Source organism: Leptodactylus fuscus, chromosome 11 (genome assembly GCF_031893055.1).
Source record: "Leptodactylus fuscus isolate aLepFus1 chromosome 11, aLepFus1.hap2, whole genome shotgun sequence".
Taxonomy (NCBI): domain Eukaryota; kingdom Metazoa; phylum Chordata; class Amphibia; order Anura; family Leptodactylidae; genus Leptodactylus; species Leptodactylus fuscus.
Genome location: NC_134275.1, coordinates 325,171 through 340,401, shown reverse-complemented (window position 1 = coordinate 340,401; position 15,231 = coordinate 325,171). Strand labels below are relative to the sequence as shown.

The 15,231-nt window shown below is 46.7% G+C and overlaps 1 protein-coding gene across 1 annotated transcript; it reads left to right on the top strand.

Moving 5' to 3' along the window:
* Positions 1-1,106: 1,106 nt before the first annotated feature.
* Positions 1,107-15,231, top strand: MCTS1 (MCTS1 re-initiation and release factor). The gene is made up of 6 exons (XM_075260219.1): positions 1,107-1,223; positions 4,807-4,959; positions 5,472-5,569; positions 7,980-8,113; positions 9,285-9,352; positions 15,037-15,231. Exons 1-6 carry the CDS (start codon positions 1,213-1,215, stop codon positions 15,116-15,118), a joined length of 546 nt encoding a protein of 181 aa, XP_075116320.1. The 5' UTR covers positions 1,107-1,212; the 3' UTR covers positions 15,119-15,231.

The following is a 15,231-nucleotide window of genomic DNA, read 5'->3' as shown; positions in this document are numbered from 1 at the left end:
ATGGAATTCTACATGGAATTCTACATGGCATTCTACATGGCATTCTACATGGCATTCTACATGGAATTCTACATGGCATTCTACATTGCATTCTACATGGCATTCTACATGGCATTCTACATGGCATTCTACATGGAATTCTACATGGCATTCTACATGGCATTCTACCTGGAATTCTACATGGCATTCTACATGGCATTCTACATGGCATTCTACATGGCATTCTACATGGAATTCTACATGGCATTCTACATTGCATTCTACATGGCATTCTACATGGCATTCTACATGGCATTCTACATGGAATTCTACATGGCATTCTACATGGCATTCTACATGGCATTCTACATTCTACATTGCATTCTACATGGCATTCTACATGGCATTCTACATGGCATTCTACATGGCATTCTACATTCTACATGGCATTCTACATGGCATTCTACATGGCATTCTACATGGCATTCTACATGGCATTCTACATGGAATTCTACATTCTACATGGCATTCTACATGGCATTCTACATGGCATTCTACATGGCATTCTACATGGAATTCTACATGGCATTCTACATGGCATTCTACATGGCATTCTACATGGAATTCTACATGGAATTCTACATGGCATTCTACATTGCATTCTACATGGAATTCTACATGGCATTCTACATGGCATTCTACATTCCACATGGCATTCTACATGGCATTCTACATGGCATTCTACATGGCATTCTACATTGCATTCTACATGGCATTCTACATGGCATTCTACATGGAATTCTACATGGCATTCTACATGGCATTCTACATTCTACATGGCATTCTACATGGCATTCTACATGGCATTCTACATTGCATTCTACATGGCATTCTACATGGCATTCTACATGGCATTCTACATGGCATTCTACATGGCCGCACTCTCTGTGACTGAATACCGCCCTCTGCAGGCTAGCTAAGGCAGTGCACCTTTTATATAACAGCTGTCAGACGCGCAGAACGGCTCCATAGCAACCATCTCCTAATAACCCGCCCCCAGCGGATCTCTTCCGCCAGTAGTTGTCGGCTTCCGCTCTGGTGACGCCACTTCCGGCAGGCTGGTGTCAGGAGCCGGCGTGGTCTGACGGCCACAGTGCTCTGTGCACCGGATGTGATACGCTCACCTTTAACCCCTCCATACCCAGTAGCCATCGCTCCCTTGAAGGCATCAGCATGTTTAAGAAGTGAGTGCCTGAATGTCTTGTGTTGTGTGCTGTAAGTGTATGTAGAGCCCGGCCGGGCATGCATGTGGTGACCTAGCTGGAGGGGGGCAGGCTCAGTTCTGCTCCATATAGGAGTGTCCCCATTCTCTAGACCTGTGCTTGCTGTCAGTGAATGACCACAATCTATTCCTTGGATAGATAACCCCATAGCCTGCACTCAGGGATCCATTGTATAAAGCTGATACTATGCTGGATTATCACCTGCCCTGGGAACAATTGTAGCAAACTCTCAGCTACGAGAAGATCTGCCAGGCTTTTACCTTAAGTATGTTTGTATTCCCTGCCTGCTAGCAAATCTAGAAGGGGATGAGCCATTACACTGTGACTGCCGGAGCCCCTAGCGATCAGAAGAATGGGATCCTAAAATTCCTCCACCCTCCCAACTAGCGCCATGTCTATGACTGCAATCTCCAAAATCTCATTCATAGGGAGGAAGTGGGAGAAATGTTGGGGCTCCTATTCTCCTGATCATTGAGAGTCCCAGAGGTCCGACCCCCAACACTTATCTCCTATCCTGTAAGGAGGGAATGTGTCAGTAATGGGGCAAGGCCATGAATGGGGTTAGCTCATGACAGCCTTATTAATCATGGCATGATTTGGCGTGGGGGTCTATTTTAAATAAGAATGGAGGGCTGTTCTAGCATGTTCCACTTCACCATTAGGTGCCAGGAGCCGACCAGCGGTGTTCTGCTAAGTAGATGGCATCAATTTAAAGAGGACCATTCATGGCAGCTGACATGTCGTCTTTCCCAGTATATTCCCCAGTGCTGTAGATTTGGGTACTGATATCTCCCTGCTGTCAGAAGGGCTCCGGATCTTAGAGCTGAGCTTCATTGCTGGGCTGTGAGCTACACCTGTCCTTATACTGTCAGAGACCCAGCGGGGCGTCATTGCAGGGGGGCTAAGGAACGTCTCCTCTGACAGTACAAGGCTATGTTAGCGTACAATGAGGGGGCCGGTCCTCACAGCCTAGCGATGACACTGAGCGGTAAGGCCTGTCCTTCTGACAGCAGCAAGATATCAGTGACAAAATTAACAGCACCAATCTCTCCAGTACTGGGGCACATACTGGGAAAGTGGACTCGGGTCTGTCATGTCTATTTTAGTAAATCCTTGTATTCTCAGTACAATAACCATTCTGTCCCCCCCCCCCCATCAATTTTCATAGTGTGCCATTCCTCCTAAGAATTTTAGAATACATTCACAATTAAATGTTACCCTTTCCCTTATTAAAGGGATGTGTACCATCTGCTAGTGTTAGCTCTGAATGACTGTCGCACTGTGTAGGGATATATATATATATATATATATATATATATATATATATATATATATATATATATATATATATACAGTCCTATGAAAAAGTTTGGGCACCCCTATTAATCTTAATCATTTTTAGTTCTAAATATTTTGGTGTTTGCAGCAGCCATTTCAGTTTGATATATCTAATAACTGATGGACACAGTAATATTTTAGGATTGAAATGAGGTTTATTGTACTAACAGAAAATGTGCAATATGCATTAAACCAAAATTTGACCGGTGCAAAAGTATGGGCACCTCAACAGAAAAGTAACATTAATATTTAGTAGATCCTCCTTTTGCAAAGATAACAGCCTCTAGTCGCTTCCTGTAGCTTTTAATCAGTTCCTGGATCCTGGATAAAGGGATTTTGGACAAACAATTCAAGTTCAGTTAAGTTAGATGGTGGCCGAGCATGGACAGCCCGCTTCCAATCATCCCACAGATGTTCAATGATATTCAGGTCTGGGGACTGGGATGGCCATTCCAGAACATTGTAATTGTTCCTCTGCATGAATGCCTGAGGATTTGGAGCGGTGTTTTGGATCATTGTCTTGCTGAAATATCCATCCCCGCCGTAACTTCAACTTCGTCACTGATTCTTGAACATTATTCTCAAGAATCTGCTGATACTGAGTGGAATCCATGCGACCCTCAACTATAACAAGATTCCCGGTGCCGGCATTGGCCACACAGCCCCAAAGCATGATGGAACCTCCACCAAATTTTACAGTGGGTAGCAAGTGTTTTTCTTGGAATGCTGTTTCTTTTTGGACGCCATGCATAACGCCTTTTTTTATAACCAAACAACTCAATCTTTGTTTCCAAAATGAAACTGCCTTGTCCAAATGTGCTTTTTCATACCTCAGGCAACTCTATTTGTGGCGTACGTGCAGAAACGGCTTCTTTCTCATCACTCTCCCATACAGCTTCTATTTGTGCAAAGGGCGCTGTATAGTTGACCGATGCACAGTGACACCATCTGCAGCAAGATGATGCTGCAGCTCTTTGGAGGTGTCTGTGGATTGTCCTTGACTCTTCTCACCATTCTTCTTCTCTGCCTTTCTGATATTTTTCTTGGCCTGCCACTTCTGGGCTTAACAAGAACTGTCCCTGTGGTCTTCCATTTCCTTACTATGTTCCTCACAGTGGAAACTGACAGGTTAAATCTCTGAGACAGCTTTTTGTCTCCTTCCCCTGAACAACTATGTTGAACAATCTTTGTTTTCAGATCATTTGAGAGCGGGCTGTCCATGCTCAGCCACCATCAAACTTAACTGAACTTGAATTGTTTTGTAGAAAGAAATGGTCCAAAATACCTTCATCCAGGATCCAGGAACTGATTAAAAGCTACAGGAAGCAACTAGAGGCAAAAGGAGGAGGATCTACTAAATATTAATGTCACTTTTCTGTTGAGGTGCCCATACTTTTGCACCGGTCAAATTTTGGTTTAATGCATATTGCACATTTTCTGTTAGTACAATAAACCTCATTTCAATCCTGAAATATTACTGTGTCCATCAGTTATTAGATATATCAAACTGAAATGGCTGCTGCAAACACCAAAATATTTAGAACTAAAAATGATTAAGATTAATAGGGGTGCCCAAACTTTTTCATAGGACTGTATATACTGCTACCCAATGGTCACTTTACTCATTAATGGCTTATATGTGGATCAGCGGTCAAAGAATTGGTATTTTAGGTAGGTTCACAGCTGGGTTAAAAGCTCTGAACAGCAAGGAGGGGTACAGGGTGGTACCTGACTAGCTCAACTCGTTCTTACAATGAAACAGAAGAGCAGATCAAACCAATGTGAACCCATCCTAAAACGTACAGGTCAGAAGAATGAAGGGGTTCTTTGTAAAGTGACACCTATGCTATGTATATGGTATTTAGGTAGTGGTTTTCTGCAATCTGAATCTCCAGGGTTGTCTTCTCCCAGACTGACTGTGTGCACAGATTTTGCAGTCCATGAAACATTTCCTATACCTGAACATTTATACAAGAGCAAATTGTCCACCCCCTGGAATTCCTGTTTAATGTGTTCAGACTTGTGTTACTGTTCCCAGCGCTGCCTATCAGTGCAATGGAAATTGTAGGAATAATGTTTGTGGGACTTTACAGGAGTTTTCTATAAATGTGTCTAGAGCAGACTACTGTAACATTGCATTTATTTGCAGGTTGTTTTTTTTAAGACCGGCTGACCAAGTAACATTCTTTTTTTTTTGGTCTTGCAGATTTGATGAAAAGGAAAATGTATCCAATTGCATTCAATTAAAGACGTCTGTAATAAAAGGCATAAAAAACCAGCTGAATGACCAGTTCCCTGGGATTGACCAATGGCTTAATCAGATAATGCCCAAAAAGGACCCTGTGAAAATAGTTCGATGGTGAGTCTGGAGATCCGAGGTACCGCCAGTACCAAATGGGTACACACTTACCTTTCAGACCCCATACTGATAGGGCCAAGGCCTGACTTTGTTCACATGGCTGCATTGCTTGTGTCCATTGCTACACATATACCAATGACACAGATGGGCTTTATCGACTTATAATGAATCCTGTTGTGGCGTCTGTTGCGCGCGGTTTTATTCTTCTCACTAAGTCTGATACAACAGATGACAGAGAAATGACAAAAGTGTGAACAAAGCCTTAGTGACTGACGGGGACCTTGGAATTATATTCTTTATAATGTGCTAAGCAATAATAATGGCGCTGGTCATTGTCTGCTAAATATTGTATGTTATAGCAAAATATGAGTAACCGTACCCAGCGGAGGACGGCGACAATAAAGATAGTTTATGCCAGGAGTGTTATGTGTCACCTGCACTGCCTGTGCTCATGTTATCTGGATATCTCTGATACTCTTTCCATAGTCATCATGACAATCTTGTTTTCCCAGCCATGAACACATTGAAATATTAACTGTAAATGGTGAGCTGCTGTTCTTCAGACAAAGGGAAGGTCCCTTCTATCCAACGCTGAGGCTCCTTCACAAATGTAAGTCTTCCACTTCTCCCATCTGCACCCTAACTGATCAGCTATGGAGGAACTAACATAGAGATGGAGGCAGAAGTGCCAGCTGAGCAGGGATACTGAACCTCGGCTCCTGTTCTAGGGAATAGCTGCTACAACAATTCCACATAGTACTGAGATATGTGTCAGAGTTGGTGGCTCTGGTGTAATGCAGCGCGGCTCTGGTGTAATGCAGCGCGGCTCTGGTGTAATGCAGCGCGGCTCTGGTGTAATGCAGCGCGGCTCTGGCGTAATGCAGCGCGGCTCTGGCGTAATGCAGCGCGGCTCTGGCGTAATGCAGCGCGGCTCTGGCGTAATGCAGCGCGGCTCTGGCGTAATGCAGCGCGGCTCTGGCGTAATGCAGCGCGGCTCTGGCGTAATGCAGCGCGGCTCTGGCGTAATGCAGCGCGGCTCTGGCGTAATGCAGCGCGGCTCTGGCGTAATGCAGCGCGGCTCTGGCGTAATGCAGCGCGGCTCTGGCGTAATGCAGCGCGGCTCTGGCGTAATGCAGCGCGGCTCTGGCGTAATGCAGCGCGGCTCTGGCGTAATGCAGCGCGGCTCTGGCGTAATGCAGCGCGGCTCTGGCGTAATGCAGCGCGGCTCTGGCGTAATGCAGCGCGGCTCTGGCGTAATGCAGCGCGGCTCTGGCGTAATGCAGCGCGGCTCTGGCGTAATGCAGCGCGGCTCTGGCGTAATGCAGCGCGGCTCTGGCGTAATGCAGCGCGGCTCTGGCGTAATGCAGCGCGGCTCTGGCGTAATGCAGCGCGGCTCTGGTGCTGCTACAATAAGAGACACACAGCGCCTGCTACAGCCTCGTAGTGGTAAATGCACCCCCTCTAGTGTTTGAAAAGTAGTACTATAAGTCCCATACTAAGTAGGTGCCCAAGTGAACTTTTGCCCTATGTTCAATGCTTTGGAGTCTCCGGCACACAATCTGGCACCAAATCTATCCCACTTACATTGAACTGAGAGCTGACACAATTCTTAGGAAGTTTAAAATGTCTCGGGATCATTTAAGATTTAACTAATCATCCTCAGCTGATCAAGGGATCCCCAAAACATGCTCTGTTCTTCTTCTCTATAATTCAAACCTGTATAACCAAAAATGAGGGGTGTATCAAAGTAGAGATCTCCAACTATACCTGTACACTTCCTTCTCATAGAGGTGTGTTGGCCAGATTGACCACGTTGGCTCCCTTATCAGAGGGTTTGATAACAATATCTGCCGTCTGGTCCAGCTATGCCTCATGTATACCAATGACGCAGTTGGGATCTGACGTGGGATCTGCATATAGACTTAACCTGAATGATATGAAATTAACAAACAAAATAGGATTGACGACAAAGATTTTTTGGACATTCAGCTCCATGACAATGATATAACCAGTCTTTAGAGAAATACCGCGATATCTTGTTGGTGGTTCCCACATTACGTCGCTACTTACCTGCGTGACCTGCAATAACTTATAAGAGACCTCAATGTTTAAAGGAGAACTAAGTGCAGATCTTCTGAGGGTGTAGGCTTACTCCAATCCTTCTGTCTCCATGTCATCCCAGGTCAGGGCTGTGTGTGGGCCATATCATTCCTTCTATGACTCCTCCTCCTCCAAAGGGCAAAGGTCATGCCAACTATCTATGTATGAGTAACGTCAGCGGCTATAGAAGACCTAATAGTTGAGAAACTTTATCTGCTGTTCTTACTGTGTTTGAATTTTACATTGACATGTTATTGGTTGTGATATATATATATATATATATTAGTTCACCTTTTCACACCTTTTGGTGTTGGTTGGTTTTGGCACTGATTTGTTATGGGACTTGTAGTACTGATTTTCATACACTAGAGGGCGTGCGCTCACCATGACCAGACAGTGTCTATTCTATGAAGCCAAATGACATCAGACCCCTCTATTTTAACTTTCTCTTTTGGGGTGTGCTATTATATTTTGTTTGGTGGAACCCCATTTAATTCAGATGAGCCCCTACCGGTGATGAGAACAGGGGTCCTGTGTCCAGCCGTATGAATGGAGTTGTGGTGGAAGACGTGCAATTAATCTCTATATAGCTCTACTGCAGATAGCGTCCAGGTGTCTGAATATATAACTAAATGCATAGTGTTACAAAGCACAATGCAATTTCCATAATCCCTTGTGCTAGCACCAGTATAGTATACTATAGTACTTTTCTGCGGCTGGCAAGTACTGGGTCATATTCCCTATCTGGAGGTATGGTGTGAACGAGGGGCTATTGGAGCCGATGTGCCGAGGTCGGCATTAGTGTATGGCTGGATTCCAATCCCAATTGCTGTACATCTGGTGCTGAGGGGGCCTGGACAGCTCGGAGAGCCACTTGATTTGCATTGAGTTATTTTACATTTTTGTAATTCTTTCTTTAGATCCTTTCATCCTTCCACATCAGCAAGTCGATAAAGGCGCCATAAAATTTGTCCTGAGTGGAGCAAATATCATGTGTCCTGGTCTAACCTCCCCGGGAGCCAAGCTTTACCCTGCAGCCGCTGACAAGGTGGTCGTATCCTTTCGCTACCATAGACGTCTATAACTGCGTATCGGACTCCTTTGAACTCTTCTTATATTGGTCATTTGCTTCCTAAATAATTTTCTGAATAGTCGTCATTAAAAATGTTCTAACAAGGTAACGCCTTCACATAACTGAACATTACATGACATGAAATAATAGATTTATAAGGATTGAAACCTGCGCGCAGTGTTTGATTTAGTTTTAACTGCACCATGTGAATTCTCCTTTAAAGCTACACCTCGTACCCACAGCATGCTCCCTTAGTGGCCCTAATATTGTGTGGGGGCCATGAAAGGGTACTATACTATAAGTCTCCAACACAGTATAATATATAACACCCACAATGGGCCCCTTACCTTATAATGCACCCACATGGTATAATACTTTATTAATAAACCTCACCCAGAGCTTGGGTCTTAGAATAATAATAAAAAAGGATTATTTTTCAGGCCAGTTTCCCTGGCGCTGACCTCCTGTATGACTTGTCCCCAGCTTGTTGTACCAGGCAGTATGCCAAGCCACGGTCAGCAATTGTGTCAGAGAATCTGCGTCATCGGGTCGCACCCGGGTTGGAAATGTCTTATCTACAGTCCATGGCGGTGCATTGAGTAGCCCAAGTAACCGCGTCATTGTAGAAGAGCAGGTTTAGGGTCACCATTGGGGTTCACTACGTTTAGTTACAGTAGCCTGTGAATGATTTCTATACTGTATATTACATTTATAGAAGCAATTCTTTGTGTGATTGTCATGTCTGAGTGTATTATTAACGTCATTGGATTCTTTACTCCATCGATTATACTCTCTGGATACACGGGGAATGAACCGCTGTCCAGACGTTGGTGTATTGTAAACTATATTGTATATGAAATCTATGGTATAAGGAAAGTGTTTGTTCTCGTACCGTGTTAGACAGTGATTATGAAATATTAAAAAACAAAAAACTTGCGAGTCTTCAGTAGGTGATCCCTTTTTTAATGGCTAACTCATAATGATGACAGAATATGACGTTTCGAAGCTGAAGAAGGAGCCAAGAGCTTCGAAACGTCCTATTCTGTCATCATTATGAGTTAGCCATTAACAAAGCGATCACCCACTGAAGACTAATCTAGAAACCTTTCATTTTCTGTATATCTCAATGTGAGTCCTTAGCTTCTACAATCAGGCGATAATGGCAGAAGGAAAGCAGCACGCCTTGTGTGTTGGGGTCATGAAGATGTCTGCGGAGGATATGTAAGTTTCAGGGAAGAATTTGTTCTTTTTTCTTCTTTGTTATTTTTAGAGTTTGGATTTGTCAGACAGCTGAACAGGCCTTTCAGTAGTTCTGGTCTCTGTCCTACAGCTGAACCTGGTGGCGGTGTTACATCCCCCCCCCCCCCTGCAGTGTCAGCCCAGAGAGCTGAATTGGGGGTTCAGCAATATGTGGGTGTGCCTGGTCCTCCAGACTGAGCCCCCATGTTTTGTTGCTGCTTTCTGCTCTGGCATGTAGTTGAGGGTCCTAAATGGGGGGGGGGGGGTGGTATGTCTTAAATTTCTCCACAATGGGGTTTCCTCAACCTCTGTTTCACCTGCTGATCGGGCCACTATGAGTGGAGACGTGGTCACACCTGCACAGCTCTCTCCATTCACTCTTATGGAAGTCCCGAAATCAACCAGGCAAGATAGCGCCACACATGCACCCCATTTACAGTAACAGGTAGAAGTGCGCCCCTAGCCCCCATTCTATCATATAGCCGGTACCAAGGCATTATAGGGTTATCCAGTTTCTAAGGTTAATGGCCTATCCTTTGCGTGGCCTGTAGTGACGTGTGTAGGTAGTGCAGCATTGCCCCAAAGACTACAATAGGGCCGCGCTGCAGAACCTACACTTACCAATACAGATCTAATATTGATGGCCATCAATCTTAGAAACTGGATAACCCCTTTAAGGAATGACTAATACAAGAGTAACCCTATAAAGTATTTGTAGAACTCCCCACCAAAATATGAACCCCCCCTTTATAGAAATGATAACTGAATCCTTGTATTGAGCTATGTAACTCATACACTGCCCGTCACATCTGTGCAACTTCCATTAGCCATCTTAGATGGCTCTGTGCGTCTTCCATTAGCCGTCTTAGATGGGGTGTGTGCGATTTCCATAGCCGTCTTAGATGGTGTGTGTGCGTCTTCCATTAGCTGTCTTAGATGGGGTGTGTGCGTCTTCCATTAGCCGTCTTAGATGGGTGTGTGCGTCTTCCATTAGCTGTCTTAGATGGGGTGTGTGCGTCTTCCATTAGCCGTCTTAGATGGCTCTGTGCGACTTCCATTAGCCGTCTTAGATGGGTGTGTGCGTCTTCCATTAGCCGTCTTAGATGGGGTGTGTGCGTCTTCCATTAGCCGTCTTAGATGGGGTGTGTGCGATTTCCATAGCCGTCTTAGATGGGGTGTGTGCGTCTTCCATAGCAGTCTTAGATGGGTGTGCGTCTTCCATTAGCCGTCTTAGATGGGGTGTGTGCGTCTTCCATTAGCCGTCTTAGATGGGTGTGTGAGTCTTCCATTAGCCGTCTTAGATGGGGTGTGTGCGTCTTCCATTAGCCGTCTTAGATGGGGTGTGTGCGTCTTCCATTAGCCGTCTTAGATGGGTGTGTGCGTCTTCCATTAGCCGTCTTAGATGGGTGTGTGCGTCTTCCATAGCCGTCTTAGATGGGTGTGTGCGTCTTCCATTAGCCGTCTTAGATGGGTGTGTGCGTCTTCCATTAGCCGTCTTAGATGGGTGTGTGCGTCTTCCATTAGCCGACTTAGATGGGTGTGTGCGTCTTCCATTAGCCGTCTTAGATGGGGTGTGTGCGTCTTCCATTAGCCGTCTTAGATGGGGTGTGTGAGTCTTCCATAGCCGTCTTAGATGGGGTGTGTGCGTCTTCCATAGCCGTCTTAGATGGGGTGTGTGCGTCTTCCATTAGCCGTCTTAGATGGGTGTGTGCGTCTTCCATTAGCCGTCTTAGATGGGTGTGTGCGTCTTCCATTAGCCGTCTTAGATGGGTGTGTGCGTCTTCCATTAGCCGTCTTAGATGGGTGTGTGCGTCTTCCATTAGCCGTCTTAGATGGGGTGTGTGAGTCTTCCATAGCCGTCTTAGATGGGGTGTGTGCGTCTTCCATAGCCGTCTTAGATGGGTGTGTGCGTCTTCCATTAGCCGTCTTAGATGGTGTGTGTGCGTCTTCCATTAGCCGTCTTAGATGGGGTGTGTGCGTCTTCCATAGCCGTCTTAGATGGGGTGTGTGCGTCTTCCATAGCCGTCTTAGATGGGGTGTGTGCGTCTTCCATAGCCGTCTTAGATGGGGTGTGTGCGTCTTCCATTAGCCGTCTTAAATGGGGTGTGTGCGTCTTCCATTAGCCGTCTTAGATGGGGTGTGTGCGTCTTCCATTAGCCGTCTTAGATGGGTGTGTGCGTCTTCCATTAGCCGTCTTAGATGGGTGTGTGCGTCTTCCATAGCCGTCTTAGATGGGTGTGTGCGTCTTCCATTAGCCGTCTTAGATGGGGTGTGTGCGTCTTCCATTAGCCGTCTTAGATGGGTGTGTGCGTCTTCCATTAGCCGTCTTAGATGGGGTGTGTGCGTCTTCCATTAGCCGTCTTAGATGGGTGTGTGCGTCTTCCATTAGCCGTCTTAGATGGGTGTGTGCGTCTTCCATTAGCCGTCTTAGATGGGGTGTGTGCGTCTTCCATTAGCCGTCTTAGATGGGGTGTGTGAGTCTTCCATAGCCGTCTTAGATGGGGTGTGTGCGTCTTCCATTAGCCGTCTTAGATGGGTGTGTGCGTCTTCCATTAGCCGTCTTAGATGGGTGTGTGCGTCTTCCATAGCCGTCTTAGATGGGGTGTGTGCGTCTTCCATTAGCCGTCTTAGATGGGGTTTGTGCGTCTTCCATTAGCCGTCTTAGATGGGTGTGTGCGTCTTCCATTAGCCGTCTTAGATGGGGTGTGTGCGTCTTCCATTAGCCGTCTTAGATGGGGTGTGTGCGTCTTCCATTAGCCGTCTTAGATGGGGTGTGTGAGTCTTCCATAGCCGTCTTAGATGGGGTGTGTGCGTCTTCCATTAGCCGTCTTAGATGGGTGTGTGCGTCTTCCATTAGCCGTCTTAGATGGGTGTGTGCGTCTTCCATAGCCGTCTTAGATGGGTGTGTGCGTCTTCCATTAGCCGTCTTAGATGGGGTTTGTGCGTCTTCCATTAGCCGTCTTAGATGGGTGTGTGCGTCTTCCATTAGCCGTCTTAGATGGGGTGTGTGCGTCTTCCATTAGCCGTCTTAGATGGGGTGTGTGCGTCTTCCATTAGCCGTCTTAGATGGGGTGTGTGCGTCTTCCATTAGCCGTCTTAGATGGGTGTTTGCGTCTTCCATTAGCCGTCTTAGATGGGTGTGTGCGTCTTCCATTAGCCGTCTTAGATGGGGTGTGTGCGTCTTCCATTAGCCGTCTTAGATGGGGTGTGTGAGTCTTCCATAGCCGTCTTAGATGGGGTGTGTGCGTCTTCCATAGCCGTCTTAGATGGGGTGTGTGCGTCTTCCATTAGCCGTCTTAGATGGGTGTGTGCGTCTTCCATTAGCCGTCTTAGATGGGGTGTGTGAGTCTTCCATAGCCGTCTTAGATGGGGTGTGTGCGTCTTCCATAGCCGTCTTAGATGGGTGTGTGCGTCTTCCATTAGCCGTCTTAGATGGGGTGTGTGAGTCTTCCATAGCCGTCTTAGATGTGGTTTGTGCGTCTTCCATAGCCGTCTTAGATGGGTGTGTGCGTCTTCCATTAGCCGTCTTAGATGGTGTGTGTGCGTCTTCCATTAGCCGTCTTAGATGGGGTGTGTGCGTCTTCCATAGCCGTCTTAGATGGGGTGTGTGCGTCTTCCATTAGCCGTCTTAGATGGGGTGTGTGCGTCTTCCATTAGCCGTCTTAGATGGGTGTGTGAGTCTTCCATTAGCCGTCTTAGATGGGGTGTGTGCGTCTTCCATTAGCCGTCTTAGATGGGGTGTGTGCGTCTTCCATAGCCGTCTTAGATGGGGTGTGTGCGTCTTCCATTAGCCGTCTTAGATGGGGTGTGTGCGTCTTCCATTAGCCGTCTTAGATGGGTGTGTGCGTCTTCCATTAGCCGTCTTAGATGGGGTGTGTGCGTCTTCCATTAGCCGTCTTAGATGGGGTGTGTGCGTCTTCCATTAGCCGTCTTAGATGGGTGTGTGCGTCTTCCATTAGCCGTCTTAGATGGGGTGTGTGCGTCTTCCATAGCCGTCTTAGATGGGGTGTGTGCGATTTCCATAGCCGTCTTAGATGGGTGTGCATCTTCCATAGCCGTCTTAGATGGGTGTGTGCGTCTTCCATAGCCGTCTTAGATGGGGTGTGTGCGTCTTCCATTAGCCGTCTTAGATGGGTGTGTGCGTCTTCCATTAGCCGTCTTAGATGGGGTGTGTGCGTCTTCCATTAGCCGTCTTAGATGGGGTGTGTGCGATTTCCATAGCCGTCTTAGATGGGTGTGCGTCTTCCATAGCCGTCTTAGATGGGTGTGTGCGTCTTCCATTAGCCGTCTTAGATGGGGTGTGTGCGTCTTCCATTAGCCGTCTTAGATGGGTGTGTGCGTCTTCCATTAGCCGTCTTAGATGGGTGTGTGCGTCTTCCATAGCCGTCTTAGATGGGGTGTGTGCGTCTTCCATTAGCCGTCTTAGATGGGTGTGTGCGTCTTCCATTAGCCGTCTTAGATGGGTGTGTGCGTCTTCCATAGCCGTCTTAGATGGGTGTGTGCGTCTTCCATTAGCCGTCTTAGATGGGGTGTGTGCGATTTCCATAGCCGTCTTAGATGGGTGTGCGTCTTCCATAGCCGTCTTAGATGGGTGTGTGCGTCTTCCATTAGCCGTCTTAGATGGGTGTGTGCGTCTTCCATTAGCCGTCTTAGATGGGTGTGTGCGTCTTCCATTAGCCGTCTTAGATGGGGTGTGTGCGTCTTCCATTAGCCGTCTTAGATGGGTGTGTGCGTCTTCCATTAGCCGTCTTAGATGGGTGTGTGCGTCTTCCATTAGCCGTCTTAGATGGGGTGTGTGCGTCTTCCATTAGCCGTCTTAGATGGGTGTGTGCGTCTTCCATAGCCGTCTTAGATGGGGTGTGTGCGTCTTCCATTAGCCGTCTTAGATGGGTGTGTGCGTCTTCCATTAGCCGTCTTAGATGGGGTGTGTGCGTCTTCCATTAGCCGTCTTAGATGGGGTGTGTGCGATTTCCATAGCCGTCTTAGATGGGGTGTGTGCGTCTTCCATTAGCCGTCTTAGATGGTGTGTGTGCGTCTTCCATAGCCGTCTTAGATGGGTGTGTGCGTCTTCCATTAGCCGTCTTAGATGGGGTGTGTGCGTCTTCCATTAGCCGTCTTAGATGGGTGTGTGCGTCTTCCATTAGCCGTCTTAGATGGGTGTGTGCGTCTTCCATAGCCGTCTTAGATGGGGTGTGTGCGTCTTCCATTAGCCGTCTTAGATGGGTGTGTGCGTCTTCCATTAGCCGTCTTAGATGGGGTGTGTGCGTCTTCCATTAGCCGTCTTAGATGGGGTGTGTGCGTCTTCCATTAGCCGTCTTAGATGGGGTGTGTGCGTCTTCCATTAGCCGTCTTAGATGGGTGTGTGCGTCTTCCATTAGCCGTCTTAGATGGGTGTGTGCGTCTTCCATTAGCCGTCTTAGATGGGTGTGTGCGTCTTCCATAGCCGTCTTAGATGGGGTGTGTGCGTCTTCCATTAGCCGTCTTAGATGGGTGTGTGCGTCTTCCATTAGCCGTCTTAGATGGGTGTGTGCGTCTTCCATTAGCCGTCTTAGATGGGTGTGTGCGTCTTCCAGCTCCCTGTGCAACAGGATTTTCCTGACTGTATCTTTGCAGGAAGAACATTATCGTACGTGACACAAAGTCAATAGTACATTTTATTTTCGCAGTGAGAAGGTCAATAAAGGAATTGGCATTGAGAACATCCACTACCTGAACGATGGTTTGTGGCACATGAAAACCTACAAGTGACGCACTGTATTGTTACGACGGGCACTCACATGTAACCTGGACTTGAAAGTAACTTTTTATTTGTGTGGTTTATTGTGATATTCGCAGTCTTAATAAAGAATAACCTGACTATA